The sequence below is a fragment of the Lepisma saccharinum genome, chromosome 12 (assembly GCF_977018435.1).
Source record: "Lepisma saccharinum chromosome 12, izLepSacc3.1, whole genome shotgun sequence".
Classification (NCBI taxonomy): Eukaryota; Metazoa; Arthropoda; class Insecta; order Zygentoma; family Lepismatidae; genus Lepisma; species Lepisma saccharinum.
This window is the reverse complement of record NC_139240.1, coordinates 31,927,084-31,946,703: the sequence shown is the minus strand read 5'-3', so window position 1 is coordinate 31,946,703 and position 19,620 is coordinate 31,927,084. Positions and strand designations below refer to the sequence as shown.

General features: G+C 38.9%; 1 protein-coding gene across 1 annotated transcript in view; it reads left to right on the top strand.

Annotated features, from left to right (window-relative positions):
* LOC145995962 (uncharacterized) overlaps positions 1-1,051 on the top strand; it is a 134,448-nt gene extending 133,397 nt beyond the window's left edge. Inside the window, exon 25 of the mRNA XM_083132036.1 lies at positions 415-1,051. Coding sequence (XP_082988162.1) covers positions 415-470 — 56 coding nt within the window. The 3' untranslated portion in view covers positions 471-1,051. The remainder of the gene's footprint in view (positions 1-414) is intronic.
* Positions 1,052-19,620: the final 18,569 nt, after the last annotated feature.

Sequence of the window (19,620 nt, the reverse complement as noted above, 5' to 3'; positions counted from 1 at the left end):
AATGACAAAAACTCTGAAACCACAGGTGAAAGGAAGCTTTCCCTTTCCAAACTCACAGATTATCTTCACATGACCAAACTTTCGCCCTGATTGACTGTTCAGAAAATCTAGCGGAGGAAGCCAGTTGCAATTAGAACACGGTCTAGTCGTCAAACTAGTCCAGCACCAACTAGGGCGTTCCTAGTGGAAATCTAGTTCGGCCTTGAGTAAATACTTTTTTCCAGTATACAGTGGAACCGTGATTTTGTTTATCAAAGAGACCAAGCTGAAGAAACTTATAATCTGGGAACATAAAATCGGAGTTACACTGTATTAAGGATATGGAAATGATGATTACAGGGTACCAAAAAATAAATTGACAATTTTTGCTGTTTTGTTTTTCTGAGATTAAATCTGGTATTTTCTTTCTTACAGTAAAGGATTGGGTGGAGAGTCACAGAGACGATCATCAAAAGATGGATAATAATTGATACGGATACATATTTTTACTATAAGTTTTTTTTACCATTTGCAATATGTATCTAAAGTTTAGTGTTCTTTTATGTTATTTCAGTAGTTTGTCCTAATGCATTGAAGTTAGTTTAAGCATTTCTTCTAAAAAGTAAGCATTTATTTGTGCATAATATACACCACATAGCATAATATATATATATACATAGTGTGTATATATGGAATTGTTGTGAAACAATTGCACAGAATTCCTGTGTAGTATATTGAGTTACAGAATTCCAGGATTACTTTAGGGAGTTGTCCAGAGTGTTAACCTTCTGTAGGTCATTAATAGTTTTGCCTGCAACAAGACGTACTTCAACGCATTAGTGTAATGTCAGAGTGGATAGGGTAAGGTGAAGGATACCAAAGAAATTATGTTTAAATGTTTGTGATTAGCTTTAAAAGAGAAGACTCATTTATTTGTTTCTTGTTGGTGTATTCGTAATACCTTTAGGCAACTTCACTCTGTTAAATGTGCCAAAAATGATGTAAATTTTCTTTGTTTCAAAACTTGCATAATATTTTTGTACATGAAACTTGATGACAAATACATTATTCAGAAATATTGAAGAATTTTTCAATTATTGTGTGTTACAAACATCCTTCCTACTAGTGTAGTGTATTTAATAACTTATTAAAGCTGCCCAATTTGTTAATTACATAAGAGATTGATTCAGAAGGTTGGTGCAGCATGGGGATACATGTTCCTGTGTGCGAGTGCATGCACATGCCTTCACTTTCATTTGATTTTTGTTTGATATGATTTTTTTATTTAGGATTGCTTTTCTGCCACTTTTCGCTAATCGTGGACAATGTGAGATGAGTGATGACATGATGAAGTAGATGAAAGGAAATTCACAAGTAATACATGAGATTCAAACCCACGACTCATGGCATTGAAGCACCCTGAGATAACCACCACTCTGCTACGAAGGTCTCTTACTTTCACTTAAATGTCGTTAATCCTTTTAATAATAAGCGTGAAGAGGGAGAATAGTTATTGAAAATGTTTACAGTAGAACCTCGCTTATACTGTTTTCAGTGAGCTGAGCTGAAAAAACTAAAAATGCTGGAGAATGTAAAATCTGATAAAATTTTATAACATTTTCCTATGTTGGGACCATCAAAATTGAATGTATAATGCAGAATATGTACAATCTGTGTTCTGCTGTGATTTTGGGAGACCAGGAGTTGTTTTGATACCTTGTGGGATGCAGAAAGACTAAGGCCAATGTTCAGTATCTGGTTAGAGCCCCATTAGAGTACAACATTACATCCTACAGAAACCGCATCAATATATTTCACTCAATATAGTCCACTAAGCTGTGTACCAGTCTGTAAGTCATGATTAAAGCGTGAATCACACAAGGCTAGATTTGCTGCTTGGACTCAGACTAAACGCACTCCCACGAAAATAGGCAGGTGGACAGAATTGCACTGGGAAAAACAAAGTGAGAACGGGACAAATTTTGCTGGTTCCCATGCACTGTGGCAGCATCAATTGGGCTCTCTTGCCTAGTTCGAGCATCAGAATGACTTCTCTCCAGGGTACATTTGTGTCATCCCTGACATTTAGAGCAAATACTATCAGTTTGTACCATATGCATTGCAAAGACTAACTCTACAACAAGATCTTTCATTCTGTTTAACCTCCGAACACACGGGGTCACGCTCTGAAGCCTAATTTCATGGCTGTAATTTTAGTGGTGAGGTACTTTCTCACCTGCTAGTTTTTCCTCACAGGATGTCTGTTATCCGACTTGTTAAGAAACTACTTGTTCCCACAAGGTATTGCACAGAGCAGACAAGCAAAAAATATGGACGAGCAACTTGAGGAAGAACGTTACAGGAGAATAGCTATTACTGCTATTTTCCTTTCCATTGCCAAAATTAAAAGGTTAAAGAATAAGAAGAAAAGTATGGGCTAGAAATTAGCTTGAAAGAAGAAGTAATAATCAGGTGTACTCAACATACTCATTCATTAAATAAAAATAGAATAAAAGGATAATTCTTGAATTAAAAAAAGTAAAGTGCTCCCTGTGCTTTGCATTATGCCATGAAGGTGCATAAGGGGTGTGGGATTAGGGCCCCACTTTCTTGATCTCGGCCAAGCTGGGAGTGATGTGATCAGCACCATGCCCCTGGCCGCCTTTTCCCCCCCAATTGTTGAATTAAGTATATCAAATATTTAATACACTGATAACTGCTATGGATTAATTCCTAAATCTTAATAAACACAAATGTTCTTAATTTCTGTTATTATTTCTTTACTAAGTAACAAACAAAAAAATATCTCAACAACACTCAAAAACTGCTTTTCCTTGCTAATCTCAATCTCATCACAACATGAAACAGAGAAGTAAGTTGCAATTTTGGCATGGTCTAGTTGAGAAAATCCATCTGACAGCCACCATTTCAAGCCAGGTAGTCAGTCCAGAGCTAGCAAGGTTATTCCTGTAGGAAATCTAGCTCCATGCTATTTGGCCTTTACCACGAACGTAGTTTGTGGTAACTGTTTTTTCTAGCACAAAATGAGACTTCTGAACATGCAAAAGTGTGTATCATATGTATAGGTGGTGGACATTGAAACTGAAACTATAGAACACACTGCTGGATGGCTCGCCTGCACCACATGTTGGTCATGCACAGCATAGCGAGCATTCAAGCATGTAGGTGTGTGCCTACCAGTCACATTGGCACAGTAGTAGCTGGACTGCACTTTGAATGTTCGGTTTCGTGCAGTAGAATGGGGAACATATCAGAATTCCAAAAAGGGCAAATTCTTGGTGTTCGTCTCGCTAGTGCATGAGTAACGAAGACTGCGAATATTTGTAGGTTATCAGGAGCCACAGTATCAAGGGCAATGTCAAAATACCAGAATGAAAGACGAACCACATCCAGGAGGAGTAACTGTTGGGGTAAGCGAAAGCTGTCCGACAGGGAGTTCAGGGTATTGAATAGGATTGTGTCCAAAAAGTGTAAAACCACCACAGAATTGAATTCACACTTGACCGAACCTGTGTCTACCAAAGCCATCCATTGAGAACTTCACCAGCATCCATGGCAGGGTTGCTACACTGAAACCCTTGGTCACCAGCACCAATGACAAAAAGCAGGTTCTCGGACAATGGTGCAGTGTTCCAGTGTTAGCATCTTATGTTCCAGGCATTTCAGTTTCAATGTTTACCACCTGTACATTATTTATTTATATTGATATTAATTAAGGTACTCAAGTTTTCCGCGGAGCTGTTTTACATTATATTAGTTTCGGTAGCCACTGCCACCATACACATTGAAATTCGTTGTGTTATTGCCTGGCGCGATTCTGTTGTTTTTTCGTAAATTTCCACTAGGTGTCCTGCTGTCGCCTGTATGTCTGCGTATATGTCATCTGCTGTTCACCGGTGTTAATTGCTGCAGTAACGGAAGCCATGCGTGGTATGCCTGACCACTATCTATGTTCAGTTCATGGTTGAAGTGCATGATGGCATGTGTTTCTTTCATTTTTGTGTCTATCAGTGTGTGTGCTTTGTATTTGACATGTACTTTCTCAATTTTATGGTTGTGGAATTTGATATGCTTGGCAAGTCCGGTGGTGGGTTGAACCATTTTTGCATTTGATAGGTGCTGCTGAATTCTCTCACTGATGGGCCTGATGGATCTGCCGATGTAAGCCTTGCACTCGCATTCAGCAATTTTGAAATGGACATAAATATTCTTATTTTGCAGAGTTTAAAGAGCTAGTTTGCATGTTTCTCATGTCAAAGGTCATTCTATTCAAAGGTGAAGACAGGTGATTGCCTTTCTGTAATTCAGGGATGGAAGAGGTAGCAATGAAACAGTCTGTTATTATTGAGAAAATCACCACATTATCTGGGGAAACTCTGACGGACAAATTCTATGATCAGTCTCAAGCAAAAGGAACTGTGGCAATATAGCTTCAATCCTTAAACTCCACACATCTGACAGTTGGAGGTGGCCTTAGGACCAAACCCGTACCTGTAGTTTAAACTCTCTTAGACCTGCATACAGGAGGTTTATTGCATAATTTTCCATCTGGTAGAGGGTGTAAGTTCATAATTAAGGGAGTGTAAATGTAAATTTAAAGCTGAAATGGCCATAAATTGAATCTTTGTCAAAAATTATTTGGGGGGGGGGGGCATAAATCACTGCCTGTATAGTTCAAGGACACCTGTGTCTGCCCTGGCCATGGAAATGAATTCAAAGTACTGCGATCCACGAGAGACAAAAGACAGACGATAGATTCAGGAGTTGAATGGCTTCGTCTACGCGGCTGGTCCAGGGATACGTGCCTCCAGGTTACGTTGCCGAGCAATAGGATAGGTGAACCTAACCTACTCACCCACTTTGGGCTTGATTGAACCTACGAAACTACCCTGCTATGCAACCTGGACGCACCCATCCCCGTGCAGCTCTACGCTGTCCTCCAGTGACCATTAACATGGAGGATGTCCCCAGTAGACCAGCATCCATTCCGAGGAATGATTGCTGGTTTATCATAGGGACTTTCAGCCTAGTTATTCCGGAGCGAGAAGTACGCTTCCCGGACTTACCTGCCCAAATATGAATTGATAAATCAAGATGTTGGAAAGACACATTTAATATTCGGGGTATTATCACATTTAACTATATACAAGCACTGCACAAACTTATAGGTTTGATTTTACATATGGAACCAACAAATGGGTAACAAAAACATGGTACTTACATATTCTGCATTCACCTCATCACACCTGGGCCTTGCTACAAACACTTGTCACTCCAACTATAAATGGGGGGTTTCAATGAATTTGCACTAAAAATATAGCGTTATCTTAATGCATATGGGTATTGGCTTGCACATGAACTGTTTCAGGGAGCTGTAAGACAAAGGATGGGCCGAATAATCATGGATGTCTTTGGATACAAAACATCATGGTTTCCTGAAGGCTCATTGTCCTCACCATGTGGTTTTGAAAATTTCCGAATTTTCATGGATATTAGTTCCATGCACTTTAAGGCACTTTAAGTGCTGTAAATCGTTCATATTATACACTACTGGACTATTTCCAAGCACTTAGTAGATATTTCACATGTTGGAGTCCAATGGCTACTCCATTGTCCTCTCTCCACTGGCCTACTCAGGCCCAACAACTTGGAGCGATGTGAACTGTACTAAATCTCAACACAAAGTGGAATCAAGATGGCTTCCTCTCATGTTAAAAGCTATCTCAGTTGTATTGTCTGGTAGCCACGCCCATGAGGCCATCTGATTGGTCCACAGCACCTTGGGTTACTTGCCTTCATCTAGTACCTAAAGAAATCCACTAGATGGCAGTCTAGTCGGGGCTAGTTCCACTGGCACTCACCAGATGGCTCTGGTGCTGTGAGACCGATTGTTTTTTGTCAAAAACATCGATTTTTTGATGTTTTTGTGGTTTGTTTGCACATATAATTGTGACTTGGAGTTATTTTCAGGGAAAGCAAGTTAATTTGTGCTTGCACAAATGTTATCCTGAAAATATCTGTATTAATAAAAAATTTGCATGAAAAGCAACATGTGCTCACTGAATTCTGCTTATCCACAAAGGTTGTCTTTTTGATAACCAATGAATTTTGGTCTGGGGCTTATTAATTACTTAATATTTCGATGTTATATCATACTTTTACTAATTAGGCCTAATTTCTGTTAATCTTAACATATCTGGGAATGTCTATTCCTATCAATTCTACCTGAATTGGATTGGCCTTGTACTTTGGTTGGAGTGGAGTGCTGCCTGTATGTATTGGGGATGTATACCCAACCTTTGGTTGGTTATAGTACAGCAAAAAAATGTCAAAATCTGATGCGAAAATAACAGTATAATTTGATCTCGAAATTGGATGAATTTCCTCCAGAATAAAGATCAGAACTAAGGGGAGAACTTGAAAGTTCTGCCATGGGAGACAAAATATATTTTGGATTGGTGCTACCCAGTGATCAGAACGCTACATTTTAAAAGTAGCTTCGCTACAGCTACAGCTACTCTTCCAAAATGTAGCTTCGCTACAGCTACAACTACATTTACCAAAAAGTAGCTCGCTACGCTACTCCTGTTCGCTACTCGCTACTTTTTGTGCTACTTCCGCATAAAACAAATGAAAACAACCATATGGGTATTAACAAAATACCCTACTACTGGTAAATAGATTCTGTTATTTATTATCATGATTCCAGTCATTCGATAATTTTGATAGCAGTGTTACTTCAGTTACTTATTTTTACTATAGTTTTTGAGAATACCATACCTATGCAAGTGGCATATCAATTCAAATTTGATATATGAATATTGCAATTAGGGTGTTACCCAAATTAATGATTACAACTATACACAAATAAAATTTGGTAGGATTACGTATTTATGTTCACATCAACATATTTTTCTTTAGAATAAATATTTCATTTTTTATAGACTGATATGAAGTCAGCATTTTGAATGAAAAGTACCTGGAGCCCTTTGACTACAAAAGGGCGCCAGGTTCGATACCCAGCGGAGGCACATAGTGGTTAGGATCCAGTCTCGATCAGCTTATCTATGCATAAAATGGACTCAAAACGAAAACTAGGAAAAACGCCAAGTTGGGAGGATGAGATTCTCCATTCCCCACACTGCTCATCATTCATCATTCTTCCTCGTTCTCACAATTAGCCGAAAGTGGCAGAAAGCGACTATAGATAAGAGAATAATTAAATAAACCATTCATCCTTCATTTCATAATTGAGAGAAGTGGAAGAATAGATGAGGAGATAAACAGAAGAGGATAAATGGATGGTGGACTATATCAAAGCGTTCGAAGATTAATATGGAACAGGGATGTACCTATGAAATGCAAGAAGGTAATATATAACACATACTATGTGCCAATAATTACATAAGGAGCAGAGACTTGGACAATGCCATAAAGAGACAAAGAAAAGATGCAGACAGTGAAGATTAAATTTTTAAGGAGTTTTTTGAGGAAGACTAGAAGGATTAGAATAAGGAATGAGGAGATCCGACAGACAGTGGGTGTGGTGAAGCTTCATGACAGGATAGATCAGGCACAGATAAGGTGGTTCGGACACATGAAGAGGATGGATGCAGAAAGACTACCAGTAAGAGCTTACCATGCACAAGGAGTGGGAATAAGGCCAAGGGGGAGACCAAGATGTCAGTGGAAAGAACAGATAGTGGAGAGTGTTAGGAGAAGAGGACAAGATTGGAACACTGTGGAAAGAGAGGAGTGGTGGGAGACCAGAAAAATGGAGAGGCTTGACTTCTATGCCGACCCAGCCAGAGGAAGGAAACGGCGAAGGATGATGATGTCATGATTAGCAAAAGTTACAGAAAAGTGACGCAAAAGTGGGAGAAATATATAAATTTGAAAACTATGTATATTAACTAAAGAAAGACCTCCCCGATGGAGCTGTGGTAGCGTCATCGCTTTGTATTCAAGGGGTTCTGGGTTCGATACCCGGTGGAGGCACATAGTGGTTCGGATCCCACTTTAAACTGTAGGTCCAGTCCGATTAACCTTACCGTGCATAAAGTGGACTTAAAACACCAAATCAATCAATCAATCAATTAACTAAAGAAAATTGTTGTTTCTGGAGGAAACATACATACTTTTTGCAATATGATAAAATTATTGAGGAAACTGTCGTGTAAACCTGAGTGTTCTAAACGTATTTTAATTTTAAATTTGTGAACAAATACTATCGCGAAAATAATTGTAATTCCAGAAACTCTTATCATTCTTGTAACAATAATTTATTGCTGGCGAGATCCTATACACTGACGATGATCAATGCTATTAACGTACTGAGCCATTTACTGCTGGCACTATTCCCTTGTCAGTGCAATGGAAAATCCATCGCTCGTTTCTGCACTGCAAGTTGCGTCTTACACAGCAATTAATGACATTTTGGTGTCTCTTACACCATGGATATCCACAGGATTTGTTCCGGGGGTGACGCAAACGAGGCACTTTTTTCCAGTGGTGCAGCAAATGAGGCATGTTTCTCCCCAAAATAGCGATGCAGCTAAAAAAACGTAGCTGTTAGCAGGAATATATTCATATATGTCAGTTAGTTATCTGGATATCTGAATTATTCAGATACTAATTAAATAAATTACGCAGATGTCTATAATCTACAGTCTAGATAATCTGTATCTCCATGTAATAGACTGTCTTTATGAACCTCCTGCAAAATTAAGGGTTATTGTCGATTTTTTTTGACGCTGTTGCCACATTCAAAATTCATCTTAAAATGCTGAGAAAAAATGTAGCTGTAGCGAAATTTTCGCTACAACTACAGGAATTTTGTAGCTTCGCTACCGCTACAACTACAATTTTCAAAATGTAGCGTCGCTACAGCTACAGCTACAAATTTTGTAGCTAGCTACAGTAGCGACGCTACAAGTAGCTCGCTACTTCTGACCACTGGTGCTACCCTATCCAGCCTCCGAAGTAAACAATAGATAGATAAATTATCTTGCCCAATTTTTTTATGCAACAATTTTTCTTTTTCTGGCACTGTCACTTCAATTTATTTATTTCCGTAAATTCTTCTGACCCTTTACGGACACCCAAACGTCAGCCTCACTTACACACACAGTACACCCTGGACTGCATTTTGCAGACTAACAAGGCTCTGGTGTCTGGACCCACGTCCTATACAATCATAAAGTTGTATGCTCTGTGTTTTGTGCTGTGATTGTCCTTTCATTCATTCCATTTTATCACCATTCATCTTCATCTTTGCAAATAGCCAAAAGTGGCAAAAAAGCGAAGTAAAATAAATTAATCAATCAAACCATAGATCCTTCATCAAAGTGTATGGAAAAGTTTAAAATTGGTCATGCTTTTAAAACACAGGCACCGAATATCAGAAAATCTGGAACTCTAGATCGGTTGGAGATTTTACCCCCGTTCCCATACCAATTAATTTGTGCCGCAAACCCTGAAGAAACGCATGCACCTGTTGCACGTATGGCAATATGTATCATGGTGAGAATGCATGCTTTCTGAGTTGTAAACACATTTAGCACGGTGTTCATTTCTCTAACCTACAGCTAATACACATGATCTGCATTCTTCATACATTCCACATGCCGGCCCTGCATTCTCATGAATAAAAATAGTTCCCATGATTTATGACTCAACCCTCATAGAACATTGAATTGTAGGTTATGGATCTCTCCTAGTGTTGCACTTGTAATCTAATCTGTAAATCCATTATTAAGTTATTAGAGTTTGTTAAAATATCAATAATAAATGTGTTTAAACTCTATTGTATTTCTTAAGGCTTGGATGGCCATTTGGTTGATGCCAGTGGAGCCATTTTTTAAATTTCCTCTACTTTCAAACAGGTGCTATGATATTCCTAAATCAATTATATCTGCTTAGAATTCATTCTAAAACATTTTTGTGAATCTTCATGTGGTTTGCTAGATATTTTTAATAGTTTAATAGGTTTATTTATGTATCCACAAAACTATGTGAAAATATTGAAAACAATGAAAGCAAACCACATGAAGATGGTACTAACAGTTGGGCTGAAAAGTTCGTAGGCTAACATAGTAAAAAATTTTTTTTTGACAAAATTCGATTTTATTATTCAATATAGTTGCCTTCGAGGGCGATACAACGATTATAGCGGTCATACAATTTTTCGATGCCATTTTTATAGTACGATTTCTCTTTAGCCTCAAAATAGGCCTCAGTTTCGGTGATTACCTCTTCATCAGTGCTAAATTTCTTTCCAGCGAGCATTCTTTTAAGGTCTGCAAACAGGAAAAAGTCACTGGGGGCCAGATCTGGAGAATATGGTGGATGGGGAAGCAATTCGTAGTCTAATTCATATAATTTTGCCATCGTTTTCATTGATTTGTGACACGGTGCATTGTCTTGATGAAACAGCACTTTTTTCTTCTTCAAATGGGGCCGTTTTTTCGTGATTTCATCCATTAAACGCTCCAACAACGCTATGTAATAATCGCTGTTGATGGTCTGGCCCTTTTTGAGGTAATCGATGAATATAATACCATGCGCATCCCAGAATACTGATGCCATACCCTTGCCAGCCGACTGTTGCGTCTTTCCACGCTTTGGATTCGGTTCATCACGTGCAGTCCACTCGGCTGACTGTCGATTGGACTCTGGAGTGTAGTTATGGAGCCATGTTTCATCCATTGTAATATATCGACGGAAAAATTCGTGTTTATTACGGTTGAATATCGCTAAACATTGCTCCGAATCATCAAAACGTTGTTGCTTTTGATCGATTGTGAGCACGCGCGGCACCCAATTTGCACACTGCTTTCGCATGTTCAAATATTCATGCACAATATGTCCAACACGTTCCTTTGATATTTTTAAAGTCTCAGCTATCTCGATCAACTTCACTTTACGATAATTTAAAATTATTTTGTGTTTTTTTTTTTTTATGTTTTCGTCGGTAACAGTCTCTTTGGGGCGTCCACTGCATGCATCGTCTTCGATGCTCATTTCGCCTCGTTTAAATTTAGCAAACCACTTCTCAACGGTTGATTTTCCTGGTGCAGAGTCCAAATAATGTTTATCAAGCCAAGCCTTGGCTTCAACAGTATTTTTTTTCGCCAAAAAGCAATGCTTTATTAACACACGAAATTCTTTTTTATCCATTTTTTCACAATAACAAAAGCTGCTTCACTCACAATGCTATATCTCACGAACTAATTATCCGGCAGCTGTGAAATTTATACACGTATCTTTTGAAGGTTAGTACTAAGTAAAAATCACATGGATTTAATTCTAGTAACGCCATCTATGAGTCAGCCTACGAACTTTTCAGCCCAACTGTTATATGTCATATGTGTACTCGAGAAGGAATTCTAAGCATATGAGATTTTTCAAATTTTGGAATATCATAGTGGTTTTTGGAAAGGAGAGAAAATTTTGAAAATGGCTTTGCTGGCATAGGCTGAAGGTCCAGCCAAGCCTTAACTTAAAATTTTCACCACCCAGACCCATGTTTTGACATTTTTCGTAATGCTAGTTCTTCTTCAACCTCTCTTCTTTCAATTTATGTGCTATGTTTGAGTTTGATTTTTTGTTTTAAGTCCACTTTATGCACAGCTAGGCTAATCGGGACTGGACCTACGGTTTAATGTAGAATCTGAACCACTATGTGCCTCTACTGGGTATCGAACCCTGGACTCTTTGATTACAAGGTGGTGACGTTACCACCATGCCATCAGGGAGGCCCTCATGTGCTTTGTGCACTTATATTATGTTTGATGTACTGAGAGTACTTTGATAAGTGTTCGATACCCGGTGGAGGCACATGGTAGTTCGGATCCCACTTTAAACTGTAGGTCCAGTCTCGATTAGGCTTACTGTGCATGAAGTGGACTTAAAACACCAAATCAATCAATCAATCAACACTTTGATAAGTTTTCTCCCAGAAGCAACCATGTAAAAATCTAGCTTGCATTCATCTCCAGACCACATAGATTTCCTGTTTGTTCAGCTCCTCGCAGTCAGTGAAGGGGACTGACTGTACGTCATTATGATTGATTGATTGATTGGTATTTAAAGTCTACTTTATGGATAGTAAGGCTAATCGGTACTGGACCTACAGTTTAAAGTGGAATCCAAACCACTATGTGCCTCCACCGGTTATCGAACCTGGAACCCCTTGATTACAAGGTGACGACGTGACCACTGTGCAATCGGGGAGGCTGTCATTGCAATAAAAAGTGACTAACTTCATGTTTTTAAGATAATGCATTATGTTTTTATTGCACATCAAACTTGTGTACATAATTCATAAACAACCTGTATTTTATGTATTTTATTCTCATCTACAGATTGTGCAAAGTTGAAGAATGGCCTTAACAGCCAGCAGCCTATGCTAAGTTATTTATAATTCTACATCTGGCTCCCAACACCGTCTTAACATTCTCACGAAAGAAGCTACTTGGAATAGGGATCACGGCTCCACCCAAGGGTAATAAACGAGATTGGAAACCTTGTCGAAACAGACGTATGATGCATCAAAGTCATCAGGAACCATTTGAAGCTTTACATTGAGGGCATGTTTTCTGGTAGCGAGGTGAAGCTGGACCCAAATAATGCATGCTTCTACACAAGCAGCGCTACTACATACGGCCACAACCATGCTTTTTTCCCCCTATTTTCCCCGGGATCCCTATTCCAAGTAGCTTCTTTCGTGAGAATGTTAAGACGGTGTTGGGAGCCAGATGTAGAATTATAAATAACTTAGCATAGGCTGCTGGCTGTTAAGGCCATTCTTCAACTTTGCGCAATCTGTAGATGAGAATAAAATACATAAAATACAGGTTGTTTATGAATTATGTACACAAGTTTGATGTGCAATAAAAACATAATGCATTATCTTAAAAACATGAAGTTAGTCACTTTTTATTGCAATGACAGCCTCCCCGATTGCACAGTGGTCACGTCGTCACCTTGTAATCAAGGGGTTCCAGGATGATTCCGTGCAAACGTCAAATCGTGCCTAACTTCAATCAGTGTTGCCAAGGCTCAAAATATAAATAGTAACCCTCGTATAATGTGTGTGTTCATGCATGCACGACAATGAGAATGAATGGTGATAAAATGTTCACTTAGACCCCTTTAGGGTGAATTCTATAAATTTTGTTGGGAAGTTCCCGGGTTTGAGTCCTAGATAAGACATGGTGTGCGCTAGGTGGAGAGAGGTGGTTGGTGTGTGTGTGTGTGGGGTGTGTGTGTGTGTGTGTGAGAGAGAGAGAGAAAGAGAGAGAGAGAGAGAGAGAGAGTTATTCTTTTGTGCAAATGGTCTCTGATTGATTTCAGGATATGTGGCACCAAAGAGTGGTAAAGAGCATGGACGTCCGAAAGAGGGGCAACGGGGATGGGGCGTGCCGTGTGGAGAGAGGTGGTGTGTGTGTGTGTGTGTGTGTGTGTGTGTGTGTGTGTGTGTGTGGGTGTGTGTGTGTGTGTGTGAGAGAGAGAGAGAGAGAGAGAGAGAGAGAGAGTTATTCTTTGGTGCAAATGGTCTCTGATTGATTTCAGAACACACACACACACACACACACACACCACCTCTCTCCACCTAGCGCACACCATGTCTTATCTAGGACTCAAACCCGGGAACTTCCCAACAAAATTTATAGAATTCACCCTAAAGGGGTCTAAGTGAACATTTTATCACCATTCATTCTCATTGTCGTGCATGCATGAACACACACATTATACGAGGGTCACTATTTATATTTTGAGCCTTGGCAACACTGATTGAAGTTAGGCACGATTTGACGTTTGCACGGAATCGTCTGGCATTATTGACCATAACGTACTTCAAATGTTTTGTCAATAGCTTCATTTGTGTTGTTTATGTTGCCTTGGAGATTGCGCAACAACAATAAAATGGAATTAACTCGTGAACATTTTCGTGCGATGATTTTTTACGATTTTCGATGTGGATTATCAAGACAAGAGTGCATCGATCAACTTACTTCCACATTTGGCGATGAAGCCCCATCCTTTGCCACTGTGAAACGCTGGTATAACGAATTTAATCGTGGCCGCCATTCGCTCACCGACGAGATTCGCGAAGGTCGTCCAAAATCAGTTGTTGTTCAAGAAAACATTGATGCTGTGCAAAACCTAATACTGCAAGATCGTCATGTGACATACTGTGAGATTGAGGCAACCATAGGCATTAGTTCCACCAGCATATATAAAATATTACATGATCATTTAGCTGTGAGAAAGGTATGTTCTCGTTGGATCCCACACAATTTGACAAAAACTCAAAAAGAAGCTCGCGTCAATTGGTGCAAACAAATGCTCAATAAATACAATCGTGGTGCTTCAAAAGACGTATATAAGATTGTAACAGGTGACGAATCATGGATATATGCATATGAGCCGGAACGTAAACAGCAGTCGACTGTATGGGTGTTTCAAGATGAACCCAATCCAACAAAAGTTGTTCACGCTCGAAGCACATCAAAACAAATGGTCGCCTGTTTTTTCGGGAAAACTGGTCATGTGGCAAGTGTGCCTTTAGAGGAACGTAGAACGGTCAACTCTGAATGGTACACAACAATTTGTTTGCCAGAGGTCTTCGGTCAAATACGGAAAACAAACAAACGCCGTCGGATCATTCTTCATCAAGACCAGTGGCGAAGGGTCCTATGAAGCCCGGAGGCCGGGCCTACACTAATATATTTGTCTACAACGGATTATTTTATTACTTATAAATTTCATTAAACGACGCTTAATAAAAGAAAACTGAAATTCTTGGTCTGTTCGCCTGTAATGTAACCTGAGAGGCCGGCCTCTTTTCTCTCTCTCACCCTCTCTCCCTGACTTCCGAAGAGTGCCGATCGTGTACGAGCACGTGACGAAGCAGGCAGTGGACGTACAGAGCTTGTTGAAGCAGTGTTTCCATGGAAGATTCAGAGCTGTGCCGGGAGCGGAGCACACCCAGCTGCTAACATGTAGCGAAAATGTGTTGCTAACACCTCTAAGCCTGGCCTCCTAACCTATCAAAATAGGCATTATTAGAATTCTAACTGCAAATGATGCATGCAAGTTGGTTACAGTGTTAAGTTTGGTGCTTTCAGCTCTTTTGAGGAACCGCTTTTCGCGAAGTGTTAGCTGCTGGATGTGACCTACACCAATCTCGATTCAGAGAGGGAAAGTATTTTATTTCTTTGAGGAAAGGGATATTGCGACGAAATTTCCTTTCATGATTAGTGACATAACTGAAAACGCGCTACTTTTAAAATGGGGCAAAGTACGTACAATGCAAACGTATAGAGAAAATCCATGTTACTGAAATTTTATGACTGTGTGTTTCTCTGTCCGTGTTCTCATTTAGCATTTCATCATTTTCTAAATCATATTATAATTTTTTTAAAAAAAGTCGCCTGTTGAAGAAGAATTATATGCATAAAAAAGTTAAAAAGAAATAATTGATTGATAGATTTAGTTTATTTTACTTGGCTTTCTGCCATTTTTGGCTAATTGGGAAGATGAGAATGAGCTATAATATGTTGACATTGACGAAGGGACACTCACGAAGAACACCTATGCCCAGGTGGGAATTCGAACCTGAGGCCCTTGTCGTAGCATGCTGTTATAACCAATCTGCCGCGGAGGTCAGCATTAAAAAGAAATAAACGCTAAGTGACGATCAAGTGTACCAACCATTTCTGTAATGCGAGAAACATTTACAATACTGTTATTGAAGTAGCAAATCATTTTTACGAGCAGCTTTAATCTAACAAATGTAAGATGGCTAGGGCCTGACAGAACGGCTTTTTCATTGGGTGACGCGTGGTCAGAACATCGAGTCTCATTGTCACTTTTTTCTGACCTTCGAGACAGAAGCGCCTTTATTCTCAGATATCTAATCGAGACTAGATTAAAGTAGAATCTGAACCAATGCCTCCAGGAGGAATCGAACCTTCTACTTCTTGATTATAAGGCGAGAGCGTTAATCACTACATTATCCTTTACAATCACTATCCCGACTAGACGAGATTCAGGCAATATGTTATCTTTTATTTTCTAGGGGCTATATTTTAACATACTACTGTTAAAAAAAAATCACATCTTCCCCTCCCCCCAAACCCTGCTCCATCCTGTGCCTACCCTTCCCGAGACCAGTGGCGGCTCGTGGTGATCCAAAGTGGAGGGGCGATAGCTCACAAATTTGCTCTATTGATTTGCTTTATTTTACTTCGCCTTTTGTGCCACATTTGGCTAATTTGCGAAGATGGGGATGAGTGATATGATGAAATTGATGAATGGACACTCACAAAATCCATGCCCAGGCCGGGATTTGAACACGGGATCCCTGGCGTCGTAGCGCGATGGCGATGTGCTAACCACTCAGCCACGGGGGCTGGCACAAATTTGCTCTAGTAATGCGAGTTTAAATGATGAATTTCGTATAACAGCCAACGTGATAGTTTACCGAATATCATGTTTTACACGTTTTAAACTAATAATTATTTAACAGTAATGCGAAGAAGATGGAAGAAGAAATTGAATTCTAACAGATTTAGTCGTTTAACAGAGGGGAAAATTCAGAAGAAGGGATATTAATTTTTACACAACTTGATAAGCACAATGACGACTATTTACGTGCATTGATCGTGAAAATTTCTAGTAAAAAGTTACACAGATAATGTCTCCTGTTCAACATGACTAATTGATACATGAAATAGGGCACCAAAATAAATATCTCACTGGAAAGGTGATACCTGCTTTACCAGAAGCTCTAAAGTAAAAACTTCAAACTTACCAGAAATCTTCAGACATGCTTGTAACTGAAATTTATCCTTCTGTCCTTCAACGCGAAATTTGCGAGTGAACTCACGACCTCCCTTCTTTGACACTTGTTCTAGATTCAAATTCGGACTAGATTTTTTGTTTATTTTTTCATCCAGACTTCTAGACTTCTGGTAGAAAAACTTCGCACCAACAATTTCTCCACACTGTTCATAGCGACAAATGAACAACTACCGAAAAAGCTTCACTTCACTTTTCCATGGAAAACGAAGAGTCGTTTTATTGCTTCGGGGTTGTCAGACAATTTTGCCAAATTTTAAGAAATTTGTAGTTTACAGGTGCCTGTAGCGACTCTTGGTGAGTTTAGATGACAAGTTTTTAATTTATTTAGCATCCGCCTTGAAAAGAAATTGGAGAACTTTGTCACATTATCAGGAATTTTTTCAAACGTGCTAATCAAGACATGCATTTAAATCTACATGATGTACTCCACATCATTGTAATCCAAATGTACTTTTCCCTAAATTCAGAAAAAAATACAACGCATATAGCTACACGATAATTTTGCGTGTAACAAGAATCTATAGCCGACTTCCGTGGCTAGCATACCACATTACAAAGCCAGGGCTCCTGGGTTCGAATCCCGGCATGGGTATGTGTGTTCTTTGTGAGTGCCCCTCCATCAATTTCATTATATCTTTACTCATCCTCATCGTCGTGATTACCGAAAGTAGCAAAAAGCGACGATAAATAACAAAAATCATGCAAGAGTCTGTACTTTTTCAGTAGTAGTATGATTTGTGCTACAACCATTTCGATAAATGATGAAACCCCCTCAGGCAGATTTGGCTACACTTAAAACTTGCTCAACATGCCCATATGAGCTTTTTGCTCAAGTGTGGTACTCCGTCTAATCCAAGATTTTTGTAAAAATGCCCTCGGGAAGTTCCTGTGAAATGATGAGCCCCCTCAGATTGATTTGTCCACACTTACAAAAGGCACTTCTGTCAGATTGTTGTCCATAAGCTTGTTAAAAATATGCCCCTCTTGATATTTTTTTTGCCCACACCTAAAACTAAGCCACACACACACACACACACACACACACATACACACACACTCACACACACACACACACACACACATACACACACACACACACACACACACAAAGCACACTGCTGAACCCAACTGATATTTTTTATTAAGTATAGAGTTTTGATTTGAACCCCAAGAAATTTTATATAAATACCAAAGCCAAAAAATATTAACACACATACACACACACACACACTAAATATACAAAACACACTGCTGAACCCAACTGATATTTTTTTATTAAGCATAGAATTTTGATTTGAACCCCAAGAAATTTTATATAATAAACATAACAAAATTCTAATATTTATTTTTGTTTAACAGGTACAACAAGTTCTGAGCACATAAGCAGTTTCTGAGGAATACAAGGCAGCAGCAGCAGCAAGCAAGTAACTTATAGAAGGCAGTGTGTATTTTTTCTAATTGCATGGATAATCTTGACACAGGATTTTTTGAGAGAAGATGTATTTCAAAATACATAAAATCTAAGTCACTTGTTGATGATTTAAAGCTTAGATTCTTTGGCCTGTCCGAGTATGACCTGTTTACAGTGCAAAATGAAACTGAAATGCAGTGGGTGCTTGCCAGTGACAGGCCATTCCAATGCCTATTTCTCAATTTTATCAGCAAGTTTGAAAGGCTTATATACAACAAGTACAAGAGAATTGTTGGATTGTTTGTTAATTTTTATACAGACAGGTGCCATTATTATTTAAGGTTGAAATTGTTTGACAATTATTGGTTCAACAATTGCTATGAGCATTGTTTTGAGTATAGGATGCCCATGATTGCATCTCAGAGTTTAAATTGGAGACATTATAAATATTCAAATAAAATTATTAACAAGATATCTAAAAATAAGAAGATTGAATTTGTTACAACTGATAATGGGAATTTGTACAGTGGTGAAGATTTCAATCCAGAGTTTGTATCTTATTCCAACTATATATATTTGAATGAGCTTGTCATGTATTTTATAAGGCAAAAATTTAGAGATTGCACTTATGATTGTATTGTTGAGGCACTGGGGCAGAATAATTTGCATGACATATGCAACTGTGGGAGAGTTTTGTCCAGCCTCTCAGTGTGATTTCAGGCACAGGAATCTGGCAGTTGGGAATCAACCCGCAGCAGGCAGCCCTGATTATTTCAGCAGAGACAGCAATCAAGGTAAATAAATATTTGCTGCAAGTGTAATTTAATTCTCTTCTCATCAGTGTAACACATTTCCTGTCTTATGCAGTTCCAAATCCCTGCCCCATCAGTGCTGTAGAAATATCAGCCAGGCTCGGGTCTGTATGCAGGAAGAGGCAAGACATTTGTTTGAAATCTGTTTTGAAGCCTGTACCTAATCACAGCACAGCTCTGTCAGAGATAGGGACAATGAGTAATATCTGTAATTAATAATTCAGTAATCATTTCTAACAAGTTTAATTTTCAATAGGCTCTTCTCATTAGTGTAACACATTTCCTGTCTTATGCAGTTCCAAATCCCTGCATAGCAGTGCTGTAGCCAGGCTCGGGTCTGTATGTAGGAAGAGGCATAGTTGAAATCTGCTTGGGTATAATTTTTTGAAGCCTGTACCTCATCACAGCATAGCTCTGTCACAGGATAGGGACATTGAGTATAAAATCTGTAATCAATAAGTCAGTAATCAATTCTAACAAGTTTAATTTTTAATAGGATCTTCTCATCAGTGTAACAAATTTCCT